Source organism: Sebastes umbrosus, chromosome 17 (assembly GCF_015220745.1).
Source record: "Sebastes umbrosus isolate fSebUmb1 chromosome 17, fSebUmb1.pri, whole genome shotgun sequence".
Taxonomy (NCBI): Eukaryota; Metazoa; Chordata; class Actinopteri; order Perciformes; family Sebastidae; genus Sebastes; species Sebastes umbrosus.
In genome coordinates, this window is record NC_051285.1 from 18,683,938 (window position 1) to 18,711,656 (window position 27,719).

The window sequence follows — 27,719 nt, forward strand, 5'->3', positions numbered from 1 at the left end:
TAAACATCATAGAGTGTTTAACAAAAAACTCTGAGTAATGTTAGGTTTCAATTATATAAACAAATATATTTTTTCTTTTGGTGCAAGGAATAAATTAAATCAAGCAAAGCTGTTATCAGCAATTGATTGTGGTGATATTTTATATATGCATGAAAAGTCATCTTCTTTGAAAATGTTAGATTCAGTATATTGTGCAGCCTTACGATTTGTATCTGATTCGGGTCTCCGCTCACCTCGCAGTTTGTATGACAAAGTTGGTTTGTCTTCCTTATGCAACCGTAGAATGGAACACTGGTACATTTCACTTTATAAAGCCATATTACATGAACTGCCTATAAACTCCTAAAATTATCAGTGGCTGCAACCTTTGGTCATGCGGACGAATTATACATGTCATTCCGCAAACCTACACTACTTTTGGTGAAAGTGCTTTTAAAGTTTTTACACCCTAATCTTGGGGTGAGCTCCAGAGCCATTTTAAACTAGATTATTTTATAAGCCTGTAAGATTTTAGGATTTTAACAGGATTAAAGACTCTTTGAACAGTGAATGCACGTCCTTTTACTGAAGGACACTGCTAATTCATTGGTCAGTGCTTATGCTGTTTGTAACTTTTTGCTGTTTTGTTTTTAAGTCTGTTGTTTGTGCTTTTATGTGTGAAACTTTTATGCTGCTGTCTTGGACAGGACTCCCTCAGAAAAGAGATTTTAAACCCCAATGGGACTATCCTGGAAAAATAATGATTAAATTAAAAAAAATATATATAAAAAAAATCAGATTTTTCTTGTGTCATCCAAACTTACATTTAACAGATGTTTTTAGTTGATTTAAAAATAAAATCGTTTTATTCTTTTTGTAAAAGTATATCCTGCAACCAGAAAAGCCTGATCATCCACAAATATTTCAGTACTCAAACATGTAGTTCCTAACACAGTGTGTTGACTTAAAGGCCTGAAAACTAAATAAATAAAGTACAACGTTCTCAGGTGATCCTGGTGATCTTCAAGGTGCTACAGGTGATATTCAGATGCTGTAGCAACACTGTGAGCAGTTTATGTGGCTGTTTCTGCAAGATTTGGGGATGGAAAATTATTTTGCATCTTTGAATAATGATTTAAAGAAATGAAACAGTTCCTTCAGTTCAGTCTGCAGGGAGTTTGAAAGCTTCAGGTACATTGTGTGGCTCCAGGGGCGTTTGTTGTCTGGCAAGCTCACAGTGTCTGACAGCAGCACATAGTGAGAGGTGGAGCAGTGTGGGAGGAGTACAGTACAGAAAAAAAATTCTCCTTTCCTCTAATATAAAATTAGGATTAACCACCTTTAAAACATTTGTCCATCAAGGGAATGCTGTTCAGTCCCGAGCTCTGTGGCAAAATGTCATTCACTGATGTGCTGGCCATCGTTGGGGGATTTACTGTTGTTTTCCACTTGCTGAAACTGGCCTGGAGATGCTGGTGTGGATTCAGACAGTTTGTTTTGTCTGAGCTTTGGCATGTGGATTTAAGGAAATATGGGCAATGGGCAGGTAATGTCAAAGAAAATGTACTTTATGTTCTCTTACAAGTTGCTTAACAAAATGTTGACAGTAAGGTTCAAGGTTAATTTTATGTAATTTTACAACACAGGGTTGCACGATGAAATGTAAAGTTGTAGCCCCTTTACGTTATACACATTCATAGAACATATAGTATGATACACACGTATACACACAGTACGTGTGATGTCAGTTTAATATGAGTATTTCAAATATCCACCACTATTGGTTTTGTGTTATCAGTCCTACTTGTATTAGCTATTACAGCTGCTAGGCTACTATTGTGGCTGCTTCTCTCTCTCTCTCTCTCTCTCTCTCTATCTCTCTCTCTCTCTCTCTCTCTCTCTCTCTCTCTCTCTCTCTCTCTCACTCTCTCTCTATCTATCTATCCCCCCAGCCGGTCTCGGCAGATGGCCGCCCGCCCTGCGCCCGGTTCTGCTCCAGGTTTCTTCCCAGTAATCGGGGAGTTTTTCCTGGCCACAGTGCGCTTGGTGGATCCTGTTGGGTCTCTAAACTATGGTGTACGGTCATAGACCTGCTCTATATATAAAGCGTCTTGAGATAACTTCTGTTGTGATTTGACGCTATACAAAAATAAATTGATTTGATTTGATTTGAAATAATAGTGTAAGACGTTGGTTTATAGTGGGAATGAGGTTAGTTCAAAAGGTAGTGGTACGTCTAAAACAAACACAATAGAAAGTTCCGTGCCATTTATTTATGGTGGAGCGCGGAGGATGAGGTGGAGTCTCACAAGCTGAGGAAAGAAGTAGTCTGGTGGTACAGCGACGGATAATTCCGTACTGCTTGCCAGACGACAGCAGGGTGAACAACAGGCTGTGGCTGGGGTAGGTATTGTCTTTTAGTATCCTTTGGGCTCTGAACACCTCCCTGATATCACTGATTCACAGTTTAATACTGTGAAATTATAGCTAATGAAGCTTTCACTGACTAAATCTGTTCAGTTCTGAATAGGGCTGTCAAAGTTAACGCGATAATAATGAGTTAAAGCAAATTCATTTTAACGCCACTAATTTATTCAATGCATCATATGAAACTAGAAAACCTAAGGAATCCATTGGTATCAACCATGTCAGCTTGTCAAGGAGGTTAAATAACGCTCCAAACTTACGCTAAATTTTGCCGAAGAAAAACTGTCATGGTTATTTTCAAAGGGGTCCCTTGACCTCTGACCTCAAGATATGTGAATGAAAATGGGTTCTATGGGTACCCACGAGTCTCCCCTTTACAGACATGCACCTTTTATGATAATCACATGCAGTTTTGGGACAAATCATAGTCAAGTCAGCACACTGACACACTGACAGTGTTTGCCATGTCATGATTTGAACATATTTTTCAGGGTCAGGGTTTCTGGACAATATTTGTCATTGTTTTGTGTTATTAATTGATTTCCAATAATAAATATATATATACATTTGCATAAAGCAAGCACATTTGCCCACTCCAGTGTTGATAAGAGTAATAAATACTTGAAAAATCTCCATTTAAGGTAAACTTTGAACAAATAAAAACTGTGTGATTCATTTGTGATTAATTGCGATTAGTTATGGACAATTGTGCAATTAATCGCAATTAAATATTTCAATCGATTGACAGCCCTAGTTCTGAAAAAGGTGGATGATGTAAATTCAGATTGTATTAAAGACTGTAAGCTAGTCAACAACAGAGTCCAGACAGCCAACTAAGATATGGGAATATTTGGATTTTCTTGTCACACTCATTTCCATCAGTAGCACCAGGCTTCCGGTCTGTGATAAGGGACTTGATATGCTGTTCACATTCTTACATGATGGGATATTTCCGTCTTTAAGCCTGCAATCATTTCAATCCTCTAGAGCCGCGCATCAACTTCAAGTCAATATACCAGCATACAAGACGAAAAGAAACTGGGCCTTTTGTTTGGGGTTTCTGTGACCAGGATCTTATCCACATACAGTAGCAGGAAGTGTTTCTCTGGCTAAGCAACAGGAGGTGTTTCAGGACATTTCCTTCCTCTTCCTCTCACTTTTCCTCTCCACTATGCCTCTCTCTGAAGTCTTACCAATCAGAGCTCACCATTGGCCTTTGGCTCTGCTCTATACTTGGTCGATTTAACAACTAACATTTGCACCTGAGGCTCTGTCTGGCAAAATGTGTTTTAGCAATGTAGACTGTCTGAAATGCAGAATTGTGTGCAATATTTTTGCAAAATGGACAATTTAGAGCTACCAAGAGTTTGGTAAATGAGCTGTCTTGAGCTGTGGTTACTGTGTCAAAAAAATCGAAAGGTAATGTTCTAAAGAGATAGTTTGGGTGTTTTGAAGTGGGGTTGTATGAGGTACTTAAACTTATCCATAGTTGTGTATTACCTACAGTTAATGACGGTCGGCACGCCCCCAGTTTGGAGAAGCAGACAGGAGTTACCGGCATGGGAGCAAAGCAATGTAGTGCTGTGGATGCGGACAGCAGCAAAACGTTAGCCGCCTAAAAGAAAGGCCCACCTAAAAAAAACAATATTCGTTTAAGTGTACGCAATATTTAGAATATTTTCACCGCTTTATCAGCCCCTTCCGAAAAGGAAAAACAGAAAGTGAAACTTATTTATGCTCTCTCCAAAGCCAGCAGGCTCTGATGACAAAAACAGCATAGATACGTTTCACTTTCAGTTCAGTTCCCTGTCAGAAAATATTCTAAATATAGCTTACAACTAGGCATGTTAATAATTAACCGTTTAACCATTAACCAACATTAAGCATTTTAACTGATTAACGCTATCAGTTAAAAGAAATATTACTAATTACAGGGACTGTTTGTAACTTCTTACACGTATAAATCATTGCGGGTTGGTGTCCCACGCGCGCTCGCGTGTGGCTATGTTGTTCAGACAAGACTCCAACACAAACTACACAGAAGCACCAAAACCGCAAAGTTATATCTAGTGAAGCCCGTCTTGTAAAACAGTGTTAACTCTTCCAGCTTCAGCCCCCCGATTGCGGTCAGAAGACATAGGGGAGACCGTAGCTTTGCCGGAGTCTCTGCTGTACTCTGCTCATCTGCCTGCTTGCCTTCACTCACACACGACGCTCGTTCTCGTTCTTTCGCTCCACTCTCACGTGCATGCGCGCACACTACACACTCAGTAGCTCTGAGAATATCTAGTGAATGTACAGTGGACGTTTGTGCAGAAATAAATTCTGCAGCTCCTCCAGACCAACAGAGGTTTCCCGTGTCTTGTGAAGTGATGGGGCTCCGGAGCGAGTAACGTTATCGTCTCCGACCAAAACCCCGGTGTCTCCCCTGTTCCCTGCGGCCGCGGTCGGGAGGCTGAGGCAGGAAAAGCACTAGGATCAGCACTGATTCATGGAGAGACCTTTGTCTGGTCAGCTAACATTACTGCCAAGCAGGTGAAATATAGAGTGATATTGTGGTTTTAGCTGACGTGTGTCGCCTCACTGTTTTGAGCGATGCTCGTTCATGTCTATGTAGAGCGAGGACAAGCGGGAGCGCGAGCAACAGGACGCTGACTTTTGTTGACTTAACGGCCACAGGTGTTGCTGTTAACAAGCAATTTCTGATTCTTACAAACAGTCCCTTTAATTAAAAAGTTGAGAAAACTCAGAGGAGCGGCTCGCCACTTTAAGGAGAAAAGCTGGTCCACCTTAAAGAGCACACCTTAAGAGGCAAAGCCGGAGTTGCAGGATACAGGAAGTTGGCTCCGGTCTATGGCTCGCTTGAGCGGTGTTGTAGCTTCGTAGCATTTATTCACCGACAAATAAACTGTACACACATTGTCTGTCACAGCTACGTTAACAGCTATTACGCCACCGACAAACCCACACTCCCCGCCGCCACACACGCGTTCTATTGGACAATCGCAAAAGTTACGCCGCAATGACAGAGCGGCGGCGAGCACAAAGCTACCAGCAGAGCTACAGCTGCTAACGTAACACAAAAACTAACTCTGTTTGTCAGACAATCTCTATCGTTAATCTGGGCAGACAGATTATCATTACGCCAGGCAGACACAGCAGACAATCTGCTAAACTAAACTAAATGTGCGGTGGAGACTTTTACTGGGAACGTGGCTGCATATCCATGACACTACACGAAGCACCGTGGCTGCTAAATTAACGTTCTCGGACGGGTGAACTGGGGACTGTCTGTTGTGCTCGAACACTGCAGCTGGCGCACCATTGCATGCGAGGCAAAAATCTTGTCGGTTAATCGTTAATAATTGGTTAACAAGTGTTGGTTATCGGTAAAGAATTTTTTTCAAAATTAGCACCCCCACATACAACTTAAACGCATATTGATTTTTTTAGGTGGGCCTTTCTTTTAAGTGGCTAAAATACAGTTTGCAGCTGCCCCAGTCCACAGCAGTACATTGCTTTGCTCCCGTGCTGGTACTCCTGTCTGCTTCCCCAAACTGGGGGCGTGCCGACCGCCGTCTACTATAGATAATACACGGACTATGGATAAGTAATATCCCTTTATTACCAAATAAAAACAATATACTGACTATAACAAGGAAAGGTGGCTACTTATAATGGTAGGTGTAATATTCAATTTCCAACCTTTTTTTTTTTTTACATAAGAACATGACATCAAGGTGAAGTGGATCGTATTGTCTTAGTAGTCAAATCCACTTCTTGTAAACTTCTGTCATGACTTGATAACCGTGTGAAAAATATGGACATAGGTGTTAATAATTCTAAAATTACTGTACAATTTATTCCTCTAACATGTCTGTGCTTTCTCCTTTGTGCAGTTGTCACTGGTGCCTCATCTGGCATTGGTAAAGCTTATGCCATTGAGGTGAGTCTCCAACTTCCTTCTACAACAATTTCTCTCCATTTTTGGGTCCAAATTTCAAGCTAGGAGCTGGGGACAGTTAGTTCATATTTGTTAAGCTGTTTTAGATTGAGTGTTTCAGATCTTACCAGTGCAGAGTGTTGAAGTTGGTTTTAAGAGCCATCAAACCTGTCTGTCTTCTCATTCTAGCTGGCACAAAGAGGCCTGGATGTTGTTTTGGTAAGCAGATCTGATGATAAGCTTCAAATGATTGCCAAAGAGATAGGTAAGTAAAGTGAAAACTAATATATTACTCTAGTGCGGTTTTCATGTTACAATCAACACACTTGTCTTTCCATGTGCAACTCTAGAGCAGAAATAATCCAAAATATTCCTTGTCTACCTCAGAGGATCAGTATGGACGAAAGACTCGCACCATCCAAGTGGACTTCACAGACGGCCAAAGTATCTACGTTGCTATAGCTGAAGAACTACAGGGACTGGAGATTGGGATTCTGGGTAATAGGACAACCAATCACAGAGCACAAAAAAAGCACTAGGAAGTTATTCAGACGCTTTATAAATTTATAAAATATTGCAAGCAATTCTTCAAGAAAACATTGCTCTCTTCAAAGCCACCAGACTACATTCACAAAAGCAGTAATTTTACCTCACAGAACGCAGGAGTATGCATACAACCCCAATTCAAAAAGTAAAAACTGACGCTCTCAGTTATTTCCAAACTTGGCACAGGTAACTTTGACTGAGATAGTGCTAGCGTTCACATTATTCATAACCCTATTGATTAGCTTCGATAAGCTTACTTTGGTAACCTACATCACTGCTCTTTGCAATGAGTGGGTGTTTCTATTTGAAAAAAGTGGAGCTGTCTGGTTGAAGGAATAGTTCAACATTATGGGAAATATGATTATTTGCTTTCTTGCTGAGAGTTAGATGAGAAGAACGATATGTCTTTATGGTAAATATGAAGCTACGGCCAGCAGCTGGTTAGCTTAGCTTAGCACAAAGACTGGAATCAGGGGGAAGAAGCTAGCCTGGTTCCGTTCGAAGAGAAAAAACATCCACCAGCCAAAATTCAAACGAAAATGACACAACATGTACAAATGACACACATTTTATGTGGGGGATACGTAATGCTATTTTTTTGGCCGTGTCTTCCTTGTGTCTCTACTGGTTCCCTGGCAACCTCACAGTTGACGACAAGACTCCAGTAAGTCACTGCTGGCTCAAAAATAGTCCAGCACTCTCCTCAAGAAAGCCAATAAGCGTATTTCCCAAAATGATATTGAACTACTCCTTTAAAGGCTGATCCATCTGCAGTGCCAGATTTTCAATATTAAAATGTGTTTTCAACTGCCTGATAATTATTGAAGACCAGCAAATTCCTACCAAATTGAGCAGACTCTGACAGGCCAAACAGTTGAAAGGGAAAGGAATAGATTAATAAGTCAACGATTTCCATGATACAATGTTAACAAAGGTTGTTTGTGTCTTTGTAACCCACACAGTTAACAACGTAGGAATGACCTATTCTGATCATTTTGCCTATTTCCTGGAAATACCAGATGCTGAACAGGTAACATTTGCATCTTAAATGTCATTTTCTGAAGATAATAAAATGGATGATACTGACTCTGTTAGAGGTCATGTTTGTCTCTATTTTATAACTCATAGTTGTGTGTTTATTCTAACCAGAAAATCCCTCAGATTATCAACTGCAACATGCTGTCAGTCCCTCAGGTAAGATACTGTATATATGTGAATATTTACTGTATGGCTGAGTATTTACTGTATGAAGTAAACTTTTCTATTGTATGTGAACACAGTTGTTTTTTGTTAATGGCTATTGCTGCATAAAAAAGATTATGATAAATATTTTCTTCACTCAGATGACCAGACTGATTCTTCCAGGCATGGTTGAAAGGTATTGTCACAAACATCCAGAAGTGAACTGAAGTAAATGAGAATAAAGGACTAATTTATGTATGTTTGTCTTCCATCTCCTTCCCAGAGGGACAGGGCTGATCATCAATATCTCCTCTGCAGTGGGCATCCGTCCACAGCCTTTGTTGTCCCTTTATTCTGCCACTAAGGTACTTTCTCATCCAGATAATCTGTTATTTACATGCACACATTCATTCAAACACACCCTAACCAAATCACACAAACACATTCAGTGATTCACACACACCCTGCTCTGCTTGCTTTGTGACTTTGACTTTCTTCTTTATTTCAGATTTTTGTAACATATTTCTCTCAGTGTCTGCATGCAGAATACCAGTCAAAGGGAATTATTGTCCAGGTAAAGTATGTGACACTAAGGTCATTCACATGTACTCCTCTGGAGTAAATTTAATAAACTACAAAATTCATCTTATAAAGTGAACATTGTCTTTAATTTAGCCATAAAAGTAGTATTTTCTTAAAACAAGATATGATTTCAACTTGTTACCAAAACAAAACAAGATTTCTCTAAAAATATATTTTAATGTCATGAATGAAAAAAGAGTAATGCGGTGCACAACAATTGACACATGATTGAAAATTATTGGAAACAATTATTTCATTAAACTAGCTTGTTTTTGTGTTGTTTTTAAATATATTTTACAGTTAAAGGGACTATTTGTAACTTTCAGAAATGCTTGTTAACAGCGACACCTGTGGCCGTGAAATCAACGAAAGTCAGCGTCAGGCTCGCGCTTGCTCGCTCTAAATATACCTGAACGAGCATCGCTCAAAGCAGTGAGGTGACACACATCAGCTAAAACCACAATATCACTCTATATTTCAGCTGCTTGGCAGTAATGTTAGCTGACCAGACGAAGGTCTCTCCATGAACATGATTTAGATCTGATCCTAGTGTTGGTTTCTCCTGCCTAAGTGCAGGCTGAGGCAGCGGGGCGCCCGCAGCCGGAGAGAGCAAAGGAGACACCGGCACCCGGTCGATAACGAAAAGACAACGTAACTCTCTGCAGAGCTCCGTCTCTTCACAAGACACGGAAAACCTCATTTGGTCTGGAGGAGCTGCAGCAGTTATTTCTGCACAAACGTCCCCTGTGAATTCACTAGACATTCTCAGAGCTAAACTAACTTTTCTGCAGTGTGTAGTGAGCGCGCGTTCACGTCTAGAGGTGGAGCGAGCTGAGCGAGAACGCGCGCGCTGTCTGAGTGAAGGTGAGCAGGCAGAGGGTACAGCGGCTACACACGAACGCGCATATGCGATCGCGCATATGTGCCGACCCGCTACATTTATACGCTTACAAAGTTACAAACAGTCCCTTTAAAGAATCAATAAAAGTGTTGTGATAACACTGAGGTTTTTTTGACTGGTCAGTGGTGTTTTTAGGTGGAAAAATGGTTGCAAAACACTACTTCGGACAGTTGCAAAACCAGAAGATTACACAATTTGACAAATTGACTTAATGCCGTTTCACATTTTCCACACAGTTTAACACAGGTGATAATCCCAATGTGCACATACCTGTTCTCGTCAATTTGCTGTTCTGCTGTTCAATTCCCGGTTTTGCTGTCACTTTGGGTAACTGTTAGCTGGAAACCCAATTTACCGCGTTGTCCTGCTGCTTCCATGTTTTACAAACCTCTCAGAGAGTTGCTTGAGGTACTGAAAGCCTGTTCTTGGCCTGGTACCATCTATACTTGGCTTATACTTGTCAGTATAAGCCAAGTATAATTAGACTTTTCTGTATACTTTTCAGTATGAGCCAAGTATACTTATGTATACTTTTGTTAAATATTACTCTGATAAGTACATAAAAAGTAAACTTAAAGTATACTCTCTTATTTTAAGTTTAAAAGAAGTATACTAATATCGCACTTGAATAAACTTGTTTTTGTAAGGTTTTTTTATGTCATGCATTAATCCAGAATTATATTAATTTCTAAATTACTCAGTACCACTAAAACCACAAATTTGTCTGCTGCAGCAGGTGGAGCTGTCAAACAAAGCTACATTTGAGGTTTCTGTGTGTGCAGCAAAGATGAATTTGAACAGTGTGTTTTTACTGGTTGAACAAACATACAGTTTATAAAATGAACCTTTGCCTCTTGCTGCTCTTATTGACTCAGGTTATCTTCCACTTTTTTTTTATTTCCTGCACTGCATCAAACACAATGTGCCTTGGATACTGCTGGACTGAACTCAGTGTTTTTTAGTCTCTGTGCTCAAAGGGAAAATCACTTTTAAAAGTCAGCAATGTGTATGATGTAAAAGGAAGTTCAAATTGTCCAACCAGAGTGAATTGTTCCCCAGTGTGTGGCCCCCTCCATGGTGTCCACCAACATGACGAAAAACATCCCAGTCAACTGCTTTGTGAAGAGTGCTTCCGGGTTCGCCCGTGAGGCCTTGAACACCGTGGGTCATTCCAGCTACACCAGCGGCTGTCTGTCCCACGCACTCCAGGTCAGAGGGATGAGAGACTGTGATCACTTTTACAAACTGTCAGCTCCTGCTATATCTTAACACCTCTCCTTCTCTTTCCTTTCATCCTACAGAACATTGCTCTCACAATACTCCTGCCGGACTGGATTCGTATGTCACCGTTCTTCATAAGAAAGCTACGAAACCTCGCAAAAGCCAGCAAATATGATATAAGAGAGTGCAAGAAAACGGAGAAGCTTGGTGAAAAGGAGGAGTAGCTGAAGTTCTTACTGACATGAATGTTGACTTTTACAGGCTTTATAATAGCCTATCATCACTGTAAGTCTTCTCAGATACCTAAAATGTGTGCAATATCATATTGAGGTTACTGTAATAAATGGGCTACACTATACATATAAATTATGTTATATTTTGTATATTTGTTTATTCTCAATTGCATGAAGTTTTTATTTATCTATAGAGTGAATCTGCTGGCTAGCATAACAGAGTTTTTAACTCTATTGTTGCTATTAATATTTATACTATTACACTTGACAGATATACAGACACAATCTGTTTGTATTGCATTTAAGCAATCTTTTAAATACATATATTTGCTGTTAAGATTTTACAATATTAGTTACAAAGATAGTGATACACAGTACATTTGGCATATCTTTACACCTTTCTGTCAAACAGCAGTTTTCTATGTACATCTACAGTAATGACCATTAGTACACAAGAGTCAGTCATATCAGGCTTTCTCACTGACGACAACTCAAGATGGAACATGACGTGCAAATAGCTTTTTCAGCAACTTCCTATTTGTGTTTTGTTAAAAAGTCCATGTGAGTGCTGTAACACTATAAAACAAAACGTGACAAGAAAGCAGTGACACTTAATTCTGCATTTTGTAAATAAATTGTTGTGTAAAAAAACTTGTTCTGGTTTCAATCTCGATTTGGTCTGAATCATCGTTGGTCCTAACTAGACTTGATTAGAATGCACATACAACAGCAACAAATGCTGTTCATCATTCTGGGGTCAAATGTACGAAAACGGTTCCCTTTGTGAAGACTAGAGATGCATATTTAACAGCAAAAAGAAGACACGTTTGCATGACTGCATGGAAAACAAGAATTCAGCTCAGAAACAAAACATATTGGATCACTTGGTCCATCAGAAATCTGAGAATGTAGGAAAAAGAAAGCAGAGGAGTTAAAAAAACAAAAAAACAATTACACAATACCATCTAGAAAACTGAACCAGGAAAATGTGTTTTTACCGTGGTTAATTGTTATCACAAATTCATCATTTCATCCCTGAAATTATATATATATAGACATTTCTATATTCAATGTCCTAGACAACCCGTATTACTCCAAACAAATTTGTTTTTGTTTACGATGATTTTTTGACACTTTTTAATTTCCGTCTCATGTGAAAAGATAGGCCTAAAGCGAACACAAACAAGAGGTTATATAACAACATAAATCACACCCACAAAAGTTCCCCCATTTCTTGGCTCAATCACCAAGCCAGTTCAAGTATATGTCAATAGGAAAAAATCCTATTTGAATGCAAAAAGTGGCATATTTTAAAAATACACTCGACTGTGGTCCTTTTGCACGCTCGAGTGAAACAACAAAAAAAGCTGCATTAGGTGAACGTATAGTAACAGGTGCTACATATTGCACCATAGCCTCCACGTTTCTTTGCACTATGTGTTAATTTTACATGTAACCAGAGTTTAAACTTACACAGATAAGACTTTGCTGCCCCTACAATATAAATGAACAAAGCTCATGATTGCACATGCTCACAGACCCGTGTATGTGACTGGGGTGACTCCGTGAATCAGGAGCGTTGGCCCCAAACTATTGGTCACTGCTTCTGCCTGAGCCAGGTACTGCTGCGACTGGCTGCGGTCAGCAGCAGGCCGAGGTAAATACAGGAAGCGAACAGCAGCTTGTGAGCTGTGCTCCATCAACATACAGTTCACTGCAGACAGGAAGTCCTCGGACAGAGCTCGCGTTGGCTCCGCGGGGGGCTCCCCGTCTGGCTGAACGTGGTGCTGCACCACCGAGTCCCACGGCACAATCTTTATCGACGCCCTGATCCTCAGCTTCCTCAGCAGCTCTCGGAACGTCTCTTCGTTAACCACCCAGCCCTGGTCGCTGGACTCGGTTTCCACATTCAAGAAGATTCTCATTCTCGCGTGGCGCCATTTGTTGGACATGTTGAGCACGCAGGCCATCTGCAGCAGGAAGAGGCTGCACACGTCCTCGTAGTCGCGGCTGCCTGGCTGGAGCAGGTTGAGAGGCCACACATCTATTGTCCGCTCCGACCCATCCTCCTTGCTATCTTTACCCTCTCCCTCTAACTGGAAGAAATAGCGGGCGAGGCACACGTTCTTGTTCATTTTAATAGCATCAGAAATTATCCCTACATACTCCTCTGGTGATAGCCAGCGTGGGCTCTCGACGTGTCGGACTGGGGGGAAATGGGCCTGTAATGAAGGCAAATCAACCCCAAAATTATATTCCCCCTCACTCTCTCGTCCCAACGAAGAGTCACAGAACGCAGAATCCTGTAGGAAGAAGTCCTCAGGAGTGCAGCTGTCATAGAAACCCAGAATCAGTGTGTTGGGCTTCATGCCACCTTGTAGAGGGAAACAGAAGTGCACATAGAGCAACATCATAATCTGTGCTGAATGTGGTCATGGCAGGGATGAGAGTAATCAGAGTTTACTGTACCTAGGCCTGTGATGCGCAGCAGATGCTGTGTTCCCTGCCTGACGGAGGGAGAGAGCGTCAGGTCTACGAAGGCCTTCACCCCGAGTTTATCAACCAGACTCAGCCAGAAGTTGTACTGCTGCTGGACCGGGTCTGATGGCAGGGAGTCTAGAACATATGAATGGCAGAAATTAATTTACTGCATAGGTTTTAAGAATACAAATAGCACTACAATACAGGGATAGATGCAATACTACTGAACACATTTCAGCAGAATTGCAGAACAGTGGTGGAAGAAGTACTTAGGTCTTTTACATTTTGGCGGCATCTAGCGGTGAGGTTGCAGATTGTAACCAACTGAAATTTGTCCCGTGTGCCAAGCACCAAAATGTGAAAGGTTCTATCTAGAGCCCGTGTTTGATTTGTCTGTTCTGGGCCACTGTAGAAACATGCCGGCCGGCTCCGTGAAGAGGACCCGCTCCGTATGTAGATATCAACGGCTCACTCTAAGGCAACGAAAACACAACCATTTTTATGTTCAGGTGATTATACACTAAAGAAAACATACTTATTAATATTATATCCCATTTCCTGCCAATAGAACCCCCTAAATCCCTAATCCCTCTAAATACTACACACTGGACCTTTAAATCAAAGTATCACAATTTAAAAATACTCCATTTCAAGTAAAAGTCCTGCGTTTAAATTCCCATATTAAAAAGTACACAGTTTAATCAGCTAAATGTACTCAAAGTAAAAGTACATGTTGTGCAGTAAAATGTCCCCTGGACCTGATATATTATTATTTATCACATAATTAGATTGTTAATAGTGATCAGTGCATCAATGCATCAGTAGCATTTCACTGTTGTAGCTGGTTGAGATTAACTTTATATACAGTTAGTTTGGTCCAGTGGTTCCAGTGGTTGACTCCTCTTCACTAATTCTTTAACAAAATATTGGATAATTTGACCTCTTTGTAAGCGGTCCGAAGCCAAAAAAAGTATAGTTTAATCTGAAAAGTAAGTAACAAATGTAGTAAAGTAAAAAGTACAATATCTCCCACTGAAATGTAGAAGAGTATAAAGTAACTTAAAATGTAAATACTTGAGTAAAGTACAAGTACCTCAAATTTGAACTGAAGTACAGTTTCCAACACTGCAATTAAAATAAAATGATCTATTTGCATTGTTTGTGGACTGTGCAATGTATCATAATGGTCACCAGGGGGCAGACAGGTAAACTGTGAGTTAGTGAATGAACAAAAGAATATGTGTCAGCATTTCTGAATCTTAGCGGTGCATCAAACAATATATTTTTTGAGGAAATAGGAGGAGGACATGTGCCTATTTAGCAAAATAAACAAGGAGCTTAACATTTGGCTGATTTACAGGATGGCTCTCGGGTCTCATGCAACAATGATACAGAGAAAACATATTATCTTATAAATAATGCAAGAGAAAAAGCAGATGGAACGTGAAAGCCTACGAGGTAGCATGACGGTGCCTGTGGACTTCAGGGGGGCCAATCAGATCTGTTACACAACTCCAGTGATGTGCAGCCTACTTTAATATGTCCTGCTCATCCTGTTCATGTGCTCTCAGACTGAATGATAAGAATAATCACATGAGGCCATGTGCTTCCAGACACATGAAAAGACCAAAAGGTGAGTTTCTCTTGGCTACTAAGCCAACACAATGATTCAAAGATAAGAGTAATTTAATACTGTTAGCTGCGGATGGCCATCACAGACCATCCACAGAGAATTACCCAGATCTCCCAGCTGCACGTGGCCCAACACATACAGTCCTCCCTTCTTCAGCTGGTTGACGAACAGGATGAGCTGACAGGAGGAGCGAGGGTTGGCCACCATCAACAACATCTGCGGCCTCCAGAACTTCACGTGGTCTTTCCTCACGTCCAGCATCAGTAGATACTTACGCACCTAAACCAAAAGGAAGACAGCATTGTTGACACGCTGTAGCGCTTGTGTGTGTGTGTGTGTGTCTGCATGAGTCCAGATACCTGGTGGAAAATGAGAGCCTGGCTAATGTAGCCCCAGCTGCTGGTGGGCGATCTGTAGTGGAGGAAAAGCAGCAGCAGTAACAGGAGGACGATGCTGCCCGAGGAATACACTGGGTTAATGACGAACATCATCACTAAACAGCTCAGGATGCCCAGCAGGCAGGTGTGCCAGGAGAAGAGCTGGAAGGTCGGCCTGTTAAACACACAGAGACAAAGAACTGAGGCCGCCGGACACATGAAAAACAGAAGCAGAGAAACAATAAATACTTTATTGTCCCATAAAATATAATAATAATGGTGATGCTGTTTGGGTTGTTAATCTATACAATGTTGTAATCTCACTTTTTGAGCCTATACTCTCTAAAAGAAACCTTAAGCTACCTCACATTTTTAGCTTTTCTAGTGTCCCTCAGGCAACAACCTCCACATCTGAAAAGTGAAGCCAATGCTGAAGTGTCTTAAACTTGCATTCTTTCTAATAGCCAGCAGGGAGCGGCGACTCTGGTTGCAAAAAGAAGTCTGATTGTATAGAAGTCTACGAGAAAATGAGCCTACTTCTCACTTGATTTATTACCTCAGTAAACATTGTAAACATAAGTTTATGGTCTTAATCGCTAGTGTCAAGTCTTACAATCATGTCTCGCAATACAGTCTCCCAATACAGCATGATGTTCATTTAGTAAGTTATGGTCCCATTTAGAGTCAAATAGGCCATGAAGCAGGGTATGCTTTAGGGCGTGGCTACCTTGTGATTAACAGGTCACTACCACAGCGTTGTCCGGTCTGGGAGTTTTCTCCGATAAACCCTTTCCCTTTCACAGTGTGTTTTCAGTTCATGAAAGTTACTGTAAAATTTTTGTTGCCTAAAAAATTCTTATTCGGAGTTTGGTGGTACTTAGCTCCACCCTCTTGTGTCATTTCTAGTTACAAAAAAAACGAGGGCGACGACCAAAAACCAAGATGGCGACGGCCAAAATGCTGAACTCGAGGCTACAAGGTCGTGTCTAAAAGGTAACCTGCGAGTTGGGGAAACTCTCGCGAGATGGTTAAGGTTATGCAGTGATCTTAAATAGTTAAGGTTAGGATAGGTCGTCGGTAGGGCTGTCACGAATACCATTTTTTGAGCTTCGAAGCTTCAGTGAAAAATATTCAAAGGTATTCGAAGCTTCGCGGCTCAGCAGGCTGACATGTTCTTCTGTCCGTCTGTCTCCATCTCCCCCGTTTCAGTGCCGCTGCCGCACTACTGTACACACAAGCACCTCTACACACAACAAATAGCGATATCTGTCTGAGAATAACCAATACTAATTAATGTTGAATATGAATAATTCATATTTGGGGATTTGGGGATTATTCTTTGTTTCATGGGCTATTTTGGGATTTATACATTATCGTTACATACTTGTATATATATATATTTTTTTTTTTTAAATGAAGCATTCAAATACTGATTTGGAGGTCCATGGCAATGGTCAGCATTCAGGTCAGTCCTAGTTGTCGGACAGCGAGTCTCGCGAGAGATTTTTCAAATTTCAGATCATATTTCGCAATTTGCAGGTTACCTTCTGGACATGATCAGGCTTCAAAACGGCAGTCCACAAACCAATGGGTGATGTCACAGGGACTAAGTCCACTTCTTATGTACAGACTATGGTGTCACTGAGCATGGGCCAGAATTTATGGCCACACTCAATGATGACACTGAATAAATACCTTACATTTCAGCACTGAAAGCCTAAAACATGTCCTTCTCAGGCAGTATTTAAATTGTGATGTTTTACCTCAACAGTAGGTGTTTTTGGTTGCAATTTTATTCTGAAAATTTGACTTCATTATTGGATTCAATTGCAGGCTGTTGAATAATAAGGTTGCAATGCCTACTGATTACTTATTTTTCTCTAATAGTGATTTATTACCTGAAATTTGGTGCCGACGCCCACTCCAGAGCCAAACAGGCCAGGTCAACCGCAGCATAGGCAAGCAAGTAGAAAACAGTCACCAAACCTGCTACGGCATTGAGCTGGCCTGCAAACACCACACACTGAAACACAAGACACACCACAGCTTAGGACACACGTTGTGATTCTGGAAACACATGACTGCACGCTGCCGAAACTCCGCTCACCTGCGCCAGACCCCAGGTGTACAGCACCGCCACCCACGGATTCCCTGAGCTTGACGTGATGGTAGCTGGAGCTAAAGGCAAACCTGTGAGGCAAAACAAAAGTCTCTTTGAAAACGACTGAAGAAGGCACTGATATGATGAGCAAAAAAAGTCTTACCAAAGAGGTGATCCAGAGCGAGAGCGTGGAGGATACGGGACGCTCCGATCATAGCGCACATCGCAGCTGACAGAGCAGCGCAAAATATCCCGACGGTGACGAACGGCGGCCAGATGTTTATTCTCTGGAGGAACCCATAATCCTGAATCAACAGGGTCCTTTAGAAAAATAAACAAATGACTACTTATTTGACAGTTGATCTCTCTTTAAAAAGGTCTTATTGTATAATATTATGATTGTGAATTAATCATTTAAAAAAAATTTGCAGATCAAAAATAAATGTTTTGTTTATCTCTGTGGAAGATATCTGACATTTGGTTCCCACTTCTAACAAGGCTTGTGAGCCAATAGTAAAATGACATTGTACCTCTGGGTCGTCAGTGAGTGTGGAAAAAATGGATAAATGGCTGAGATTGAGAGTAAGTCCCTGGCAACGAACGGGGGAGGGAGAATGCAATTTTATCAATGTTATCAATAACACCTTCAAGTATCGGACAACACTATTATGAACCTTTTCAGACCTGTCACATGTGGCGCTGACCAAGATGAAGAGGAGGACGTAGACTGTGAAAGTGTAAAAGACTGCTACGATGGTGCCTTTAGGGATGGAAACACTCGGAGTCTTCAGCTCCCCTTCAGAGACATGCGGAGTGAAAACAAACATCAGGTTGTGGATGTGTACAATGCAGATTTACTGAATTACACTTTGTGTTTAAACACATCTCTTGTTTGGCATTATTCTGCATAACGACATGCACATAAATCAAAGGTAAAAGTAGCAATGGCATAATGGAAAAATACTCTGTAACACTTCATTTTACAGGTCCGCAAATTTCATGTTAATTAGCAAGTAACCTATTTGAAATTTCTTTGGAATAACTGCCAAATTTCCCCAATATTTACCTTAAAATGTTTACTTTTTTATAAACATTATTTAATAATCATATGCTAAAATAGCATATAATCGTTTAAATAGGGCCCTTAGGCTTGAGAAGCGGCTGTGTGCGGCTCTTCATTGGAGGTGGAAAACCAAAACCATAGAAGAGACTTCTGATCAGGCACAAATCTCACCATTGTGTGACTTATTGTCTACACAAATGTAACCTGGTAGCTAATGTAATGATTCAGGGAGTTTTTTAAGAATTTTCAAAGTAAGTAATTTGCTAATATATTAAATGTACTATTATATTATTAAATTATCAAATAAATTATCAGCTCTTGGGAAATAGCGGAATATAATTATTAAATAATGTTTATAATAAAGACATTTTCGATATATTTTGAGTTAAATATTGGGGTAATTTGGCAGTAATTCCAAAGAAATTTCAAACAGGTTACTTGCTAATTATCACCTAATGACCATGAACTTTGCAGACCTGTAAAATGAAGAGTTACTAAATACTCCAGTTACATTCCACCTTTGGCAACAACACCCTTCATTCCAATGTGATTATACATGTACAACAACAAGCTTTAACCTGACATGTTGGCTCCGGCCATAATCCCGGTGCAGCTGGTGAACATGACGGCAAACACCGTGGCAAAAGACATGACAGAGTCGGTGCTGTAGTCCAAAGAGTAACCAGCTGCAATGAGAAAAATGAGGAACACCTTTAATAGATGCCTCTAAATTTATAAGTAGGTTTGTAAATGTACTTTCATATCCTCACTAACACCAGCGTTATGCCCCACCAACACTCACAACCCAGGTTGTTCCTCAGAGTGGTGACGTTGAAGCCTGTGTAGCTGGTGTTGTAGCGGAGGGTCTGGTTGCCGGATCCCTTGTGGGTGATGACGAAATCACGAGGTTTGACCGCCACAGAGCTGATGAAGATGGACAACAAGGATACGGTGACTACCAGCAGGATGACGAAGGCGGTGCGGGAGTAGATGTGGGCGCCCACCAGACACACGAGCAGACACAGCAGAAGGATGACGGAGGAGTACAGCACAATGTACCAGTAACCCTGAGGAAGCACCCGCACCCCCTCGGACACAGATGACTCTATAACAGAGGAAGAAGAAAACTGAGAATTCTCAAGAAAAAGTGTGTACTAAATGAAGTAGGTCACATAGAAACAGAATATAAAACTTACCAGGATCTGCACCGAATACGTCAAGTATCGCCTCCACAAGACCAAGAACATACTCTCCACATGCACACACTTTGGCCAGGAAGAACATCAAACCGATGCTTCCTCCAAACTCTGGGCCCAGAGACCGACTTATCATGTCTGGTCACAATTTGTTAAGGTTGATGTTTCAACTGAAATGGCAAGACTCAAGAAAAACACCTGTTTGGTCTCCAAGGATACAGTAGGCTCCTCCACCTTGTATGGCACCGTTAGTGGAGATGGCACAGATGGACAGTATTGTCAGAGATATAATAATGTAGGCCACAATCACCATTAAAAGACCCTGTAACAGCCCCGCGTGACCGACCACAAACCCTGTAAGAGAGATCACGTCAGTGTTAGTCACTACTGCCCAGCACAATGACTCAGTTATATTGTACGTTATTCATACAAACACCCACTGTCTACAACTAAAAACAGCTTTTAGTTTTCTGATCCCTTCACACGCGCATAGCTCACCGGATCTCAGGAACAGCACGATGCTGAACATGGAGAGGATGGTCGGCACCATCACCCCGAAAAAAGTATTCAGTTTTCGAGGGTCTTTACTTGGTGTCCCGGAGTCGGATTCAGGGGCCGACTCTGCGCCGCACGCCACTGCAGTTACAGCCAGACCGCATACCCCTGAGGTGATCAGGGGGGTGCGTTCGTTTGACATGGTTGGCGAGAAGAGCCTGGGATCAGTCTGCTTACCCTGTGAAAAACAAAAAGAGTGAGGACAAGTGTCAAAAAGAAAGAAATATGATAGGTAGATACTTTATTTGTAGGAGCGCCTTGGTAGCCAAGTGGTTACAGCGCATGCCATATAACTGATTTGGGTTCGATTCCGGACTTGGGATCTTTGATGCATGTCATACCCCTCTCTCTACCCCATTTCTACATTGTCCTCTGTCAAATAAAGGCAAAAATATCATAAAAAAAACAGAAAGAAATATAACTACAGAATTGAATCTACTGTTGAAAGACAAAAATGTTAAAGGGGACCTATTATAGACGTAGGCAAAATCGTTGGTACCCTTCCGTTAAAGAAAGAAAAACCAACAATGGTCACTGAAATAACTTGAAACTGAGAAAAGTAATAATAAATAAAAATTTATTGAAAATTAACTAATGAAAATGAGACATTGCTTTTGAATTTTGGTTCAACAGAATCATTTTAAAAAACAAACTAATGAAACTGGCCTGGACAAAAATGATGGTACTCTTAACTTAATATTTAGTTGCACAACCTTTTGAGGCAATCACTGCAAACAAGCGATTTCTGTAACTCTTAATGAGACTTCTGCACCTGTCGACAGGTATGTTGGCCCACTCCTCTTGAGCAAACTGCTCTAGCTGTCTCAGGTTTGAAGGGTGCCTTCTCCAGATTGCATGTTTCAGCTCCTTCCACAGATGTTCAATAGGATTTAGATCAGGGCTCATAGAAGGCCACTTCAGAACAGTCCAATGTTTTGTTCTTAGCCATTCTTGGGTGTTTATAGCTGTGTGTTTTGGGTCATTATCCTGTTGGAGGACCCATGACCTGCGACGGAGACCAAGCTTTCTGACACTGGGCAGCACATTTCGCTCCAGAATGCCTTGATAGTCTTGAGATTTCATTGTACCCGGCACAGATTCAAGACACCCTGTGCCAGATGCAGCAAAGCAGCCCCAGAACATAACCGAGCCTCCTCCATGTTTCACTGTAGGTACAGTGTTCTTTTCTTTGTATGCTTCATTTTTGCGTCTGTAAACATAGAGCTGATTTGACTTGCCAAAAAGCTCCAGTTTTGTCTCATCTGTCCAAAGGACATTCTCCCAGAAGCTTTGTGGCTTGTCAATATGCATTTTGGCATATTCCAGTCTCGCTTTTTTATGATTTGCTTTCAACAGTGGTGTCCTCCTCGGTCGTCTTCCATTAAGTCCACTTTGGCTCAAACAGCGACGGATGGTGCGATATGACACTGATGTACCTTGACCTTGGAGTTCACCTCTAATCTCTTTGGAAGTTGTTCTGGGCTCTTTGGTTACCATTCGTATTATCCGTCTCTTCAATTTGTCATCAATTTTCCTCTTGCGGCCACGTCCAGGGAGGTTGGCTACAGTCCCGTGGACCTTAAACTTCTGAATAATATGTGCAACTGTAGTCACAGGAACATCAAGCTGCTTGGAGATGGTCCTATAGCCTTTACCTTTAACATGCTTGTCAATAATTTTCTTTCTCATCTCCTGAGACAACTCTCTCCTTAGCTTTCTGTGGTCCATGTTCAGTGTGGTACACACCATGATACCAAACAGCACAGTGACTACTTTTCACCCTTTAAATAGGCAGACTGACTGATTACAAGTTTGAAGACACCTGTGATGCTAATTACAGGACACACCTTAGTTTAATATGTCCCTATGGTCAAATTATTTTCAATGTTTTCTAGGGCTACCATCATTTTTGTCTAGGCCAGTTTCATCAGTTTGTTTTTTAAAATGATTCTGTTGAACCACAATTCAAAAGCAACAGCTGATTTTCATTAGTTAATTTTCAGTAAATTTGTATTTATTATTACTTTTGTCAGTTTCAAGTTATTTCAGTGACCATTGTGGGGTTTTCTTTCTTTAACGGAAGAGTACCAACAATTTTGCCTACGTCTGTAGAAGGCCACTTCAGAATAGTCCAATGTTTTGTTCTTAGCCATTCTTGGGTGTTTTTAGCTGTGTTTTGGGTCATTATCCTGTTTGAGGACCCATGACCTGCAACTGAGACCAAGCTTTCTGACACTGGGCAGCATATTTCGCTCCAGAATGCCTTGATAGTCTTGAGATTTCATTGCACCCTGCACAGATTCAAGACACCCTGTGCCAGATGCAACAAAGCAGCCCCATAACATAACCGAGCCTCCTCCATGTTTCACATTAGGTACAGTGTTCTTTTCTTTGGATGCTTCATTTTTGCGTCTGTGAACATAGAGCTGATGTGACTTGCCAAAAAGCTCCAGTTTTGTCTCATCTGTCCAAAGGACATTCTCCCAGAAGCTTTGTGGCTTGTCAATATGCATTTTGGAAAATTCCAGTCTCGCTTTTTTATGATTTGGTGTCCTCCTCGGTTGTCTTCCATTAAGTCCACTTTGTCTCAAACAGTGACGGATGGTGCGATCTGACACTGATGTACCTTGACCTTGGAGTTCACCTCTAATCTCTTTGGAAGTTGTTCTGGGCTCTTTGGTTACCATTCGTATTATCCGTCTCTTCAATATGTCATCAATTTTCCTCTTGCGGCCACTTCCAGGGAGGTTAGCTACAGTCCCATGGACCTTAAACTTCTGAATAATATGTGCAACTGTAGTCACAGGAACATCAAGCTGCTTGGAGATGGTCTTATAGCCTTTACCTTTAACATGAAGGTCTATAATGTTCTTTCTGATCTCCTGAGACAACTCTCTCCTTAGCTTTCTGTGGTCCATGTTCAGTGTGGTACACACCATGATACCAAACAGCACAGTGACTACTTTTCACCCTTTAAATAGGCAGATTGACTGATTACAAGTTTGAAGATACCTGTGATGCTATTTACAGGACACACTTTAGTTTAACATGTCCCTATGGTCACATTATTTTACATCTTTTCTAGGGAAAAAAAAAAAGAGGGTGAAAAAGAGGTGCTGCAGCACAGCTGGTATGAGAATAATGAAGTGCTGTTTGAACATTTAAGCTTGTAAACATGCTTTAGTAGAAACCCAAAATACAAGTATGCACCTGAAAACGAGCATAATAGGTCCTCTTTAACATGCTTGTTGGCCACTACTCTAAAAACTGTTATTTGCCAGGCTATATAGCACTCTGCATGCTTAGTAGAGAGGAAAAAGGTTGAGTCACAGTCTCAGTCACTTTAGTTTTGTCTGTCAGCTTTGTCATTGTTAAGCCCCACAGGCAAATATATCTCTCAATTTATCTCCTATGAACAGTTGTCCTTTCCTTTTTTTTCCTTTCCCCTCAGACATGTTGTGAAAAAAGCAAAAAAACCTGGCTGCACACAGTCCACTTTTAAGTCCAATGTGTGTTCTTGTTAAACATTTTCCCATCTTTTAAGGACAAAGTGAGACAATTTATTAGTCACGCTGAACATTATGTTATTTCATAATGTGTACAGCTTTTGTTTACTTGGTGTATTGTTCACTGTTTCAAATCAAATGTAGGCCATAAACACACAGGCGTTTGTTTTCCCTCACCCATAAACACACAGTGATGTTTTACCCTTTTTACACCCTATAATTGAAGATCATCATGTGCACAGTAGCACATGTCATGCACCGCCTCGTGAATGCTTCCAGTCTCATGTAAACACATTGTTTACTTTAAGGAGTTGTGAGGCTTTTGAGAAGCTGAGAATAAATTGTGATTTTCTGACAAACCTTCAGATTCAGCGACTCAACACAAACAAATGAAACATGTTCTCCAGCACTCAGGTGCCACACAGACACAGTCACCTGGCCGATACTGCAATGCAGTACCTGTTCTGTTACTTCTTCCAAAGTCAGTCACTTCCCTTCTTTACATCCCTTCACTACACAATGCAGCGAAGATCAAGCACTGAAACGCCACCAGAGAGGGAAGTTTGCGACTCGCTCTTGTTGATGAGAGCTGCTGCTCACACCTCAGGTTGGCATTTGCGGTCACCTGATTCACAGCTGCTTGTTAGATTTTACATGCAGCTCAAACCGAAGAGCAGACATCTCAGCCCCTCTGTGCACATGTGATCTTGGTTGTTTTCTTTTTATCAGATGCCAGTAGTGTTCAACTTCCCCATTCTCTCTCAAGGAGGCAGTTTTCATCACTGGAGCTGTTGTCAGAATCGCCTCAACAATACTCCTCTCCTAAGTCAGCTACAGGAATCACATGATGGGTTAAACTAGGACGGAAGTTTTACACAACAAAACATGATGGCACATGATCTTCTAAATATTATAGGGATCACACCCAGTTACTGATTCTTTTCTACCTATGATTTTTACATTATTTTGACAGTAGAGCTGAAACAATTATTACATTAATGTCGTGAGACGTCAAATTCATCAGCATTTATTTTGATAATCGATTGATCAATCAAGTCATTTTTAAAGCAAAAATGCCATAAAAGTCACTGGTTCCAGCTGCTCAGATGTAAGAATTTCCTGCTTTTATTTGTAATCTATGATTGTTAACTGAATATGAGTTTTTGACTGTTGGTTCAACACAGTATCACAGCAGTTTGTGAAATAGTCTCGAAATTTAATCTATTTGATTCGTGTACATAGACACGAATTTACCTTTTTTTCGTGACACTCGATGATTTTCAACAACATGAAGACGCACTCGTCAATTTCTGCTCTGGTCAAACTACTTAGTTATGCTTAGGAAAAGATCGATTTGGTTAGACTTAGGCAACACAACTACTTAATTAGCTTTAGGAAAAGATTGTGGTTTGGGTTAAAATAACTCTGTAAGTGGCGTAACTTAAGTACGGAAGTTACGTGGCAAATAAATCAACTTTCACTTGTGGTTTCATACGAACACCGGTCTCCTGGGCAAAAGTCTTGACCCACCCATCCACCCCAACCTCCTCCTTACGCGACATACGCTGCTCTTTATACTTCCTGGTTCACAATTAGGTGGATTACATACGAATTGATTTCGTGTTGACCATAGTGAAAAAAAATTGAAACTTTTGTCTATGTACACCAGTCAATACATTATATTTTGTGTCTATTTCACGAACTGCTGTGCGACTGGGCTAGTTGGTTGGACAAGCAATCTGAAGCTCAATGAATTGATTGATTATTTATCCAGAGAATGATAGACAGGTTAATCTATCGTGTAAATAATCACTGATGCAGCCCAATTTGACAGATTTAAGCCAGTATATATAAGTAGATCAGTGACTTTTAGTCACCACTAGCTGAATAAAAGTATTTTAAAACACTTAGTGGATTAACGCATGTCTTTGTCATGGTTGCACAACTTTTACAAGTTGAGTAAAATACATCTGATGAGACATACTCTCAACTCCCTTATGGGTAGATGACTTGTCAGCAGTTTTAACAGGGAAGTTACATATTCAATGAGAACTGTACACATTCACTGAACCATATCATTTACTGTTAGTTCCTTTATTGCCTTTGATGCGGTCAGTGTCATTCAGCCTCACGATCATGCTGTGCAGGATGCTGTTCGTGAAGCACTGAGCTGATATCTATGATGTTCATGTAGACCGCCTAACCCTCTCTAAAGAGGCCCTCTCAGGGTCCACGGACCCCACTTCAGAAACAAGTCGGTTACCAAAATAAATCCCCGTTTCCGTCACATATACGTAGCATGAGGGTGGAGCGACTGCGGCATTAAAACTAAACGTATTTTGGGGAGCAATAAAAGGTAAAACATGGCTAAATAATGCGCCACTTCTGCAGCTGCGTCTTGGGTAAATGTTTGTTTACGTTTTGAGGGTGTCGGTCTGGAAGTGGTAACGCTGCCGGCCGGTGGTCATAAAACAACGCACCTGGTGTAAAGTGCTCCTGCGGTGTGTCATTCAAACAGCAACATCCCGGATATTTACCCCAAAACGCTCCTGTGATGTGTTGTATCCCCGAAACACCAAGGACAGTCAAACTCACCTTTTTCTGAACCACCCCGAGACAGTTTCACCCACTTCCTGCTTCTTTCTGTGGCCCACAGAGTCTGGTCCTGGTCCAGCTCTCTCTGCTGGCCTCAGCGGTGTGTTTCTGGTAGAAGGTGTCCCGGGCCAGATGCGCAGTGGACAGTCAGATGTAACCGCAGCAGGCCGGTGAACATGACAGGATTGAGCTGTCCCAAGAGTTGGATGGATGCTGTGAAAGACGTGCTGCCCAATAACAACACAGCAGCCATGGCACGCCTCGTCCCCCTATTATTTGTTCAAAAGAGTCACGGGAGAGCAGAAACCGCCCATGTGACTGCCAGAAGGGGAGGGCAGAAATACCACAAATATGAGCAATGATACTGCTGCCTGTCTAAAATAACCACGTCCCTTATGTGCAGTCAAACGTGACATCTCCAATACTGTATTAATAACTTCCAATAAGTGTACATGAAGGGGTGGTTTCACTTGTTCATGTGCTGTATGCACTAAGAACAACTTGAATACATACACATACTGTATGAGGAGCTGATGTAAAGTTGCACTGTGGGGTAGACTGTAATGGCTCTTCTCAACACCAGGGGGAACTATTAAGCCAGAGATGACGTCCATAAATAGAAAGGGGGATCATTATGTGGCAGGACTAACCTGAGATGTCAAATAAGGTTTTCATTAAAATAATGGATCTGTTCTCAAAAATGAACAAATCCAATGCTAACAATTTGCATTCTATAGAAGTCGATTCTGCTCCAGGAAAACAAACCAGCATTGAAAATAAACAAGGGGATTGATATGGGGATTACATGATGTTAGAGAGAGGGTTAACGCTGCAGTAGGCAGAATATTTTTGGCATCATTGGGCAGAAATTCAATAATAAAATTTCAGCATGTTGTAATTCAAGTGTTCTGAGAGAAAACTAGACTTCTGTACCTCCTCATGGCTCTGTTTTCAGGCTTTAAAAAATCTAGCCTGTGACGGGAGACTTTGGCCAATCACAGGTCATTTCAGAGAGACAGCGAGAGAGAGAGCGTTCCTATTGGTTGTGCTCTGGCTGGTGGGTGGTGCTTAGTATTTCCTCAACTCATCTCAACATGGCTGGTGGGTCACACACTTTCTCATTTTACAGCTAAACAGTACACTACAAGGTGTTTCTGAAACCATTTGAGGAGAGAAATAAGCATTACAGTAACAGAAT

The 27,719-nt window shown here is 41.1% G+C and overlaps 2 protein-coding genes across 2 annotated transcripts; one reads left to right on the forward strand and one right to left on the reverse strand.

The window, feature by feature from the left end:
* Positions 1 to 1,345: 1,345 nt before the first annotated feature.
* On the forward strand, positions 1,346 to 11,654 carry hsd20b2 (hydroxysteroid (20-beta) dehydrogenase 2). Its single transcript, XM_037748912.1, has 11 exons — positions 1,346 to 1,525; positions 6,306 to 6,352; positions 6,539 to 6,614; positions 6,737 to 6,847; positions 7,858 to 7,925; positions 8,045 to 8,089; positions 8,239 to 8,273; positions 8,361 to 8,442; positions 8,586 to 8,651; positions 10,620 to 10,769; positions 10,862 to 11,654. The coding sequence occupies exons 1-11, from the start codon at positions 1,375 to 1,377 to the stop codon at positions 11,003 to 11,005; spliced, it is 975 nt and encodes a 324-aa protein (XP_037604840.1). The 5' UTR covers positions 1,346 to 1,374; the 3' UTR covers positions 11,006 to 11,654.
* On the reverse strand, positions 11,315 to 26,814 carry slc12a9 (solute carrier family 12 member 9). The gene is made up of 14 exons (XM_037748911.1): positions 26,522 to 26,814; positions 20,364 to 20,598; positions 20,085 to 20,219; positions 19,866 to 20,003; positions 19,472 to 19,774; positions 19,248 to 19,355; positions 18,291 to 18,402; positions 17,770 to 17,927; positions 17,613 to 17,695; positions 17,404 to 17,528; positions 15,488 to 15,680; positions 15,233 to 15,407; positions 13,484 to 13,630; positions 11,315 to 13,388 (listed from the first exon to the last, which is right to left on the reverse strand). The coding sequence occupies exons 2-14, from the start codon at positions 20,560 to 20,562 to the stop codon at positions 12,547 to 12,549; spliced, it is 2,718 nt and encodes a 905-aa protein (XP_037604839.1). The 5' UTR covers positions 20,563 to 20,598; positions 26,522 to 26,814; the 3' UTR covers positions 11,315 to 12,546.
* Positions 26,815 to 27,719: the final 905 nt, after the last annotated feature.